The 8,311-nt window shown below is 42.8% G+C and overlaps 2 protein-coding genes across 2 annotated transcripts; one reads left to right on the top strand and one right to left on the bottom strand.

Moving 5' to 3' along the window:
* Positions 1–32: 32 nt before the first annotated feature.
* LOC311253078 (intermediate filament protein ON3-like) lies at positions 33–4,444 on the bottom strand (the record flags this gene model as incomplete). The annotated part of the gene is made up of 10 exons (XM_084346811.1): positions 33–116; positions 878–903; positions 1,012–1,232; positions 1,312–1,437; positions 1,544–1,708; positions 1,822–1,917; positions 2,099–2,159; positions 2,276–2,484; positions 3,904–4,197; positions 4,358–4,444. The coding sequence occupies 10 exons, from the start codon at positions 4,442–4,444 to the stop codon at positions 109–111; spliced, it is 1,293 nt and encodes a 430-aa protein (XP_084202937.1). The 3' UTR covers positions 33–108.
* On the top strand, positions 4,419–8,209 carry LOC311253079 (keratin, type I cytoskeletal 18-like; the record flags this gene model as incomplete). Its single annotated transcript, XM_084346812.1, has 8 exons — positions 4,419–4,799; positions 4,948–5,030; positions 5,131–5,287; positions 5,369–5,530; positions 5,616–5,741; positions 6,085–6,314; positions 6,903–6,937; positions 7,722–8,209. The coding sequence occupies 8 exons, from the start codon at positions 4,419–4,421 to the stop codon at positions 8,048–8,050; spliced, it is 1,503 nt and encodes a 500-aa protein (XP_084202938.1). The 3' UTR covers positions 8,051–8,209.
* Positions 8,210–8,311: the final 102 nt, after the last annotated feature.

Here is an 8,311-nt window from a genome sequence, read left to right on the forward strand (position 1 = left end):
TTCCCAGGAGAGTGGTGATTGGAGGGACAATCGTGGGTTCTGGGGCTCGTGGCTTCACTGGCAGGTGAACGTCTGCGTGCAAGTAAGGACTTGGATTGGTTTTGTTTTTTAAAAATCTGAGCGAAAGAAAGGTTTGATTTTAGTGGCAAACAAAACATGAGACAGTCATGAGAATGCTGGTATGTATGAAACTGATGCTGAGTTTTATAGTGTTACGTTTTTGTTAGTTTTGAATTACGTCTTTTTAAAATACTATTTCATGTATTATAATTATATTAAAGGTGCACTATGTAGTTTCAGGGAAGAGAAAGACCCTCATAGACTTATTTTTATTTTTTATGCCTAAACAAACTAAATAAACAAACTCTCCTGACCTTAAAGGACAACACACGTTCAAACTGTTTTACTTTGTTTATATTTGGCGGACCCTGCCACGTCTTTCTAGCTTCAAACAGTGAGTTTGAATTTGAATAGTGCACCTCTAAATTTAGCTTTTGTGTGCCACTCAACCTTTTATGTGTATCTCTACTTCACTTAGCGATTTCCTACATTTCCCAGAATTCTTTTCAACACGTTCTTGCATAATGAAGTCGATGAAGTTGATAATTTTAGGTAATTTTTTAAAGTTTTAAGCTAAAATTCTTACATATTGCAGCTTTAAATGTAGGTACTATAAGGACATTTTGATGCTGATCTGCTTAAAATAAATAATTAAAAATATCTAATGTTTATATTTGTCCAGCATCTGGCAGAAAAAAGTAAAATACACCACCAAAGCAACCAAATGAAGCAAGAGAAGCCACATTAGTAGATTTTTACAGGGTTAATAGGGCTGCTAGTAGCTAAGTAAGTAAAAAAGTAACAAAATGGTTCTCACCTGCGTGCCGCATGAGGTCATTCATTCTTCACAAAGATGAAGCAGAGACAGGTGTTAGTGAAAGCATTAATTCATCATCAACAGCATCATGAGTGAACACACTGAATAGGAGCTTGTGCTATAAAACAACATACCTCTGCTCCTCGCCCTCCAGCAGCTTGTGGTAGGTGGCGATCTCGATGTCCAGGGCCAGCTTGAGGTTCATCAGCTCTTGGTGGTCGCGGATCTGCCCGGCCAGGTCCTGCTTAGCCCGTTTCAGGGCTTCCTTCAGCTGGCCGATGTCCTCCCGGGCCTTCTCTAGGTTGCTGTCCCCTTCTGCCCTCGCTTCGTTGATGTCCTGCTTCAGGGACTCCTCCTGATAGGAAAAACAGAGAAGATCAGACACTGACAAGACGCACGCCGAGGCCTGAACTCTGAGTGTTTTTCATCCCAACCTTTCTTATGAGAGCATCCAGGTCGCCCCGGAGCCTCTGGATGAGGCGCACCAGGTCGGCGATCTCCCTCCTTATATCACGCACATCCTGCTCACGCTGTCCTGCATTTAAGACCAAGGCGTCCATCTGATATGGGGGAGAAACAAACAGCAAAATTTGAATAATATTGAGAATATTATCTATTTAGTGTAGTATGTCTTCTTCTTTGGGTATAATGTTCCCTTTACTCCACCTTTTTCTGGTTCCAGTGCTCGGCCTCCTCCCTCGTACGGGTGGCCATGTTTTCATACTGCTTCTTGACGCTCTCAATGATCTCGTCCAAGTCCAGAGACCGGTTGCTGTCGTCACGCAGGACCACTGTCTGGTTCTGGACCTGAGACTCCAGCTCCTTGAGCTCCTGCAGGGGGCAGAAATGAGCAAAACAGAGTTGGTTTTATGTTCAACGTCAGTTTGTCTGCCTGTTTCATTCAAAGATTAACGACAATAACGTAACATAAAACCCATCAGTACCTCATCATAGCCGACCCTGAGGAAGTCCAGTTTTCCCATCAGGTCCTCCAGCTCCAGAGCCAGATCCACTGCCTCCAGGTGACCTTCATCTACATCCTGTTTCACACACACACGATTAACAACACACACGAGGCATAAAGTGAAGAAATTGCTTTGAAAGATGTAATTTTGCCACCAATAATTGATATCAGTTGCCTGAAATTCTTCAAAAAGTGAGTTTATTGAAGTTTTAACCACATTTTCTGAATAAATAAGCAGCACCAGAACCCTCCAGTACCTTTTTGTTGACGATAAACTCATTCTCCAGATCAGCTTTCTTATGAAACTCGTCCTCGTAGCTGAAACCAAGAGAAAACACGGGGTGATAAATGGACATATTCGAAGTTGATTGAGGTTTTAAACAGCAAACTAGAAGACAAACTCAATCAAATCAGCTCCACCGTGACCTGCTGACCTCTTCTTGGTGTCCTCCACCTCCTCCTGGTTCTTGAGCAGCTCGGCCTCCAGTTTCGCCTGGTCGCGGAGCAAGCTGTCGATCTGCTGCTCCATCTCGTCCTCCAGCTGCCTCACGACGTTGTCGATCTTCCCGTCGTAGTCCTCCTGCTCCTTGAGGATCTTCAGCTTCGTGTCCAGCTTTTTGTTCTCGTCCTCCAGGTGTTTCACCTGAGACAAGAGACGGACGCGAGGACATAAAAAGTAGACGTAAAGGGAAGACGTCAAAACAGAGAGAGAAACCTGAAAAGGAACGGCAGGTCTAATTATACACTGTAGCTAGAAGTTTGACATGTTATCATTATGTGGTTCATGTCGATAATGACAGGCGAGGGTCCAAACATGAACGTGCATCGTTTTATTATGTTGGTTGTGAAAGAACTTCAGGGAACTTCCTCTATCAAATGCAAATCTTTCCTCTCATTTCCACCCAATTTATCTCAGGTCATGTTCAGAGACTGATGTTATTATCCACAAGGTGGCGTCCTACACATATCTCCACCCTCCTTTGCATAAAGTGAAGCATGCAGACGGAGGCGATTTTCATGGCCTCAGGCCTCAGAATTAAACACAACCACAGAGGCTGGTTTCGTGGTTTAAGTCGTGCTCCGGCACTTGGAACAGGTTTGTTGATTATTGATTGATTGATTGATTGATTGATTGATTGACATACAAAAGAAAACAAACTCTTCTTAAAATAAGTAAAGAACAAAATGAAAACAGGAAACCTTTTCTTTGATTCAGATAGAGAAATTATCCAAAAAATAATGCATGCTTGAAAAAGGCTGTGAAGAAGTACACACATACTGTACATATATAAAGTACTCATCATTTCTTATTTATATTTAAATTTAAATTATTAACTAATTAACTTTATCTTATGAACATATATTAACTCTTTTTTATCACTGTACATATACAGTATTCACTTACTAACTAATTGTCTTTATACTTTATTCTTATATATTAACTCTTTAATAGTACAGTATACAAAAAAGTGCACAAACATAAATTATATGAAATTGTGATATTAAATAATTAGAATAAACCCCAAAAACATGTAATACTCTTCTTTTATTTTTCTTTCCACGTTTTGATAATGTATTTATTTGTAAATAAATACATTATTTCTAGCCTTTTAGTTAGTTCTAACCCAGTTCAATTAATGCACAATTGTAGTTCATTTTGAAGATGAGCAAATAAATTATAATCAATCGTATTCATATCGTATTTAAAGGTGCACTACGTAGTTTACAGGGAAGAAATTTAAATCAGAAGAGAAAGATCTTCATTGAATGATGTTTTTTTAATGCCTAAACAAACTAAATAAACAAACTGACCTTAAAGGTCAATTTCATACTGTTTAACTTTGTTTATATGTGGCGGACCCTGCCACCTTTCTAGCAAATCTGGAGAACAGCTTGTTTATAAAAACATATTTCTGAGTTTGTGTTATTACCTCATTAATAATGTAATATTAAACTACATAATGCCCCTTTAACCATGAATTTAACAGAACAATAAGGTTATAACATATCATAATAGACTTCTACTGGCCTACTTTTAGTGATAATAATGTACTTTACAGACCTTATCAATCAGCCGGACGAACTTGTCATTCAGTCCGACCATGTCTTCCTTCTCCCGGGATTTACCCGACGGGTCGATCTTGTTCCCGGTCGGGTAGCTCTTGGTCGGTCCCGTGCTGCTGGGGGAGTAGGTCTGACTGCTGTAATCTCTTCCTTTAGACATACTGCTGCTTGTAACAGAGAGCTGGAGACTGGAGACTGGAAGCTGGCCAGGTGAGCCTGGAGGAGGATACCTGCTGCCCTCCGGATCACCTGCTTTTAAGGTGGACAAGGACCACCCACCACCTCCCCAAAGCTCCGCATGCGTCCAATCGAGAGAGGACAAGTGAGAAAAAATGTAAAAAATCTACATGAAATACTTGAATTTCGACTCTGTGCCAGTTTGTCCACAAGTGGTGAGCCAATGGCATCTGCGGGGGGTGGATTGGTGCGTAAAAAGCAGGTATAAAACCTACCTGTACCTGTCCATCACATCCATCAGGTGACTCTCCAGCCAGCTCTCTCTTGTCTGCAGTCATGCCTTCAAACTCAGCCGCAAGCATGTTCGGTGGAGCCGGGGGAAGAGGCTCCAGGGTGTCCGTGGCGAGCCTCCAGGGGCTGCGTAACGTGATGCGTAACGACACGGAGAGAGACTCCGTTACCCCGAAGCAAGCGACACCCACCGCCGCTGCGCCACAGCCACCAGCGCCCGCTGCTGCTGCCGCCCCCGCCGACGACAAGCAGACGCTGCGGGGTCTGAACGACCGGCTGTCCGGCTACCTGGGCAGGGTGAGGCAGCTGGAGACGGAGAACAGCGACCTGGAGAAAGAGATCGCTGATATTCTGGCCAAGAGGCAAGCACCAGAGGGGCGCGACTGGGATGATGTGGAGAAACCCCTGGATGACCTCAAGAAGAAGGTTGGTCATGAAACAAATACTTTGGGTTTTTTTTAATTTCACTTCACTCTGAGCACATTTTCTATTTGAACATTTGTGAATTTTCTCGCGAAAAAAGTCAAATAACTTCCCAAATATTGATCTTAGAAGTTTGAATTCCTCTCCTCAGATCAGAGACATCACCATGGATAATGCCAAGCTGCTGCTCCAGATCGACAACACCAAACTGGCCAATGAGGACTTCAAGAACAAGTGAGTTACAATAATTCACATCAAAGTTGATTGAAATGAAACACTAGGAGACGATGATGTGTAAGTCGATCATTGTTTGGGTTCCTCCCCTCGTGTGCAGGCTGAAGGATGAGACGGAGGCAAGGAAGGAGTTGGAAAAAGATGTGGAGGATCTCAAAAAGACCAGAGAAGACACCAAGCTGAACTGTAAGCAGACCCAGAAGGAGATCGACCTGGTGAAGGAGGAGCTCGGTCGCCTCAACCAGGAACACAAAGAGGTGAGATTTGACCCTTAAAGACCAGGGAATTAAAATGTGAGTGTGTTGAATTTGAGATAAAGTTGTTGCTGTGGTTCTCAGGAGGTGGACGTCCTGCGTGAGAAGATCAAGGACTCCGAGGTGAAGGTGGAGATCGACTCCCAGAACTCCAACCTGGCCGAGATGCTCAACAAGATCCGGGCCCAGTACGACAAACTAGCCAAGAAGAACCTGAAGGAGACCGACGACTGGTACCAGAGCAAGGTACGTCAAGACCCTGAAGTCGGACGACTCTTTTTTACCTCCTCTGTTTATCTCACGGCCTCCATCGTCTTTTTCCCTTCTCCAGTTCGACAACATCAAGGTGGTGGAGGCCCAAAACAGCGAGGTCTTGAACTCTGGAAAGTTGGAGCTCAAGGATCTGCTCAAGAAGAAACAATCTCTGGAGATTGAGATCCAGAGTCTGCACAGCACGGTAACACTAAAGCCTAATCAAGAATATTACCTTTTTTGATGCAGTTATTCCAGATGTGTACAGAAGAACATGTTTACAAAAATATCTGTTATCATGTCAGGAACGATAAAACCGCCCACGTGATGTTAGTCTACCTCTTCACAAGCATTCCTGACTGCCCTGTCATTAAACAAACCTGCTAGTTGAAGCCTGACATGTCTCGCTGTAGTCTGAAGAGCCATCTGGATCTGCTCTGACATAACAAAAACAAACAAGTCACAGCTTTTTTTTGTGTTTTTAAGGTTTTCATGGAGTATATGACCCTAACCCTAACCCAAAAACCAACCGTATGTCTTCCTTTCAGATCCACCACCTGGAGGAAACCCTGAAGAACACCAAAGTGGACAATAATCAACGCCTGGGCCCCCTCAACAAGGTGATACTGGACCTGGAGGCGGAGCTGAAGGAGGTCAGGGCACAGGTGGAGCGCCAGGTGGAAACCAACAACAACCTGCTGTGTGTTAAGATGAAGCTGGAGGCGGAAATAGATCACTACCAGCAACTGATTCAAGGCATGACGGCTGATCCTGAAAGGTGAGGACGGTCACGGCTCATGAAAATACTTTGTGATGGTTGTAGCTGTGTGATGTGTTAATATGTTATTGATGTTTTTGGAATGAAAACAACTGACAGAGACAGATTTGTCCAGAAAAGACAGCTTTCTGCCACTTAAATTGAGTTAATTCAGATTTTTTAAGTCACCACCTGCTAGCATTTTCTTTCAGTCGTAACAAAAACAGCTTAGTAAAAGTTTGACGTTTGGGAAAATATACTTAAAAGCTCTTGAGCAGAGAGTTAGATGAGAAAATTGCAGATACAGTTTGAAGCTACAGCTAGTTAGCTCAACCTAGCTTAGCACAAAGAATGGAAACGGGGGGAAATAGCTAGCCTGGCTCAGTTCAAAGGTTACAAAGACTGGATAAAAAATTAAAGCAACAACTCGTGGGTTTACGGAGGGTTACGTAGCATGTTAATTATCAAGTTTTGTTAGCTTCGTACAGACCTTGTCTAGCTGTTCCCCTGTTTCTGCTAGGCTAAACTAACTTTCTTTTAGAGGTTTAACATGGTGTGCCTGTTTCCCACTCGTTACGTTAGCATACTTATCCTCCTCTTCCCCGACAGCTTGGAGTTTTCTTTAGACGACGCGTTGCAGAGCGGTAAGTTTTGGATTCCTGCCGGAGAAAAGCATCTCTGGCGTGTTTGTGCTGTGGCCTGATTGAAAAAGTTTATCTCTGCTGCCAAGAAAAGACCCGGGTCAAAATACTGATGGCTTTGCAACTCCAAAAATATGAATTTGTCAGAATTGGACCCTTGTCTTGTGTTAGCGGCTCTGCATGCAGAGTTAAACTTGAAATTTAACCCTCACATGACTTTTTTGAAGGTGATGGTTTTGAGAAATATGCGGACTAGTTTTCTTGCTAAGAGTTAGATGAAAAAATCCACACCACTCTGTGTTTGTCCGTTAAATATAGAGCCAGCAGCCGGTTAGCTTAGCTTAGCACAAGGGCTGAAACAGGGAAACAGCTTGCTAGCGGCCACTAAAGCTCACGTTATATCTAATGAACTCAAAAACTTAAATTTATGAGTTTATGAGAGTACATTTTGTTACCTTTGAACAGCACCAAGCTAGCTATTTAACCCTTTTTCTCAAAGCTGACGCCCGCTGTTTCAAGCTTCATATTTAACGGACAAGATTTGAGAGTAGCGTCAATCTTCTCATTGTCATTATTTCTCAAAATGTCAAATGCCTCCTTCAAGCTATTCACGTAACTAAACTGTCACACTGAACCCTGTAATTGCATGCTATCACACCAAATCAATCACAAAAAATACATTTTCTTTGTCCTGTGTTTGAAAAATGTTGATCACTTGTTGATTCTGTAGCAGAGGTTGAATATTATATGCCTGAAAACTGTAAAATGGGATTCATCTTGTTCACAGGTCAGCAAAAGCCTGAGAAGAAGGTGCCCAAGCAGCTGGAGGAAGTGAAAGAAGAAGCCCCTGTGAAGCAAGAAAGTGCCCCCGCTGACAAATCCACTCCCCCAGAAGAAGCAGATAAACCCACTGAAAAGCTGGAAGGAGACCTGATCAAGGCCGAGACGGTTGCTACCGAGAAGGCAGCGAGCGACGGCCCCGCGAAAAAGAAAAAACCCAAGACCAAAAATAAGAAAGATTCATCCTCTTCCTCCTCTTCTTCTTCCTCATCTTCCTCCTCCTCCTCCTCTTCTTCTTCCTCCTCTGATAATGAAGAAGAAAAGCCCAAGGAGTAATGTGAAGCGGCCCGAATCTGTTCTGCTCTGTTCTTCTTCTATCACAGTATCATATCAAACTGTTTCCTACTGTCGCTGCCAAACCTGTAAAGCCACTATGAGCTCATGAAGGTGTTGTTTCACATGTCGGCAAATAAATAAATACATTTGGTTTGGAAAAAGAAAATAAGTCACCCAGCAGTGTTTCATTTATTAGCACTCATTACCGTCATATGATAAACTTCAATAAGCATAATAATGTGGGAAAATTGAGGTAACACA

Source organism: Pagrus pagrus, assembly GCF_965226575.1.
Source record: "Pagrus pagrus genome assembly, chromosome: 24".
In the NCBI taxonomy this organism is placed as follows: Eukaryota; Metazoa; Chordata; class Actinopteri; order Spariformes; family Sparidae; genus Pagrus; species Pagrus pagrus.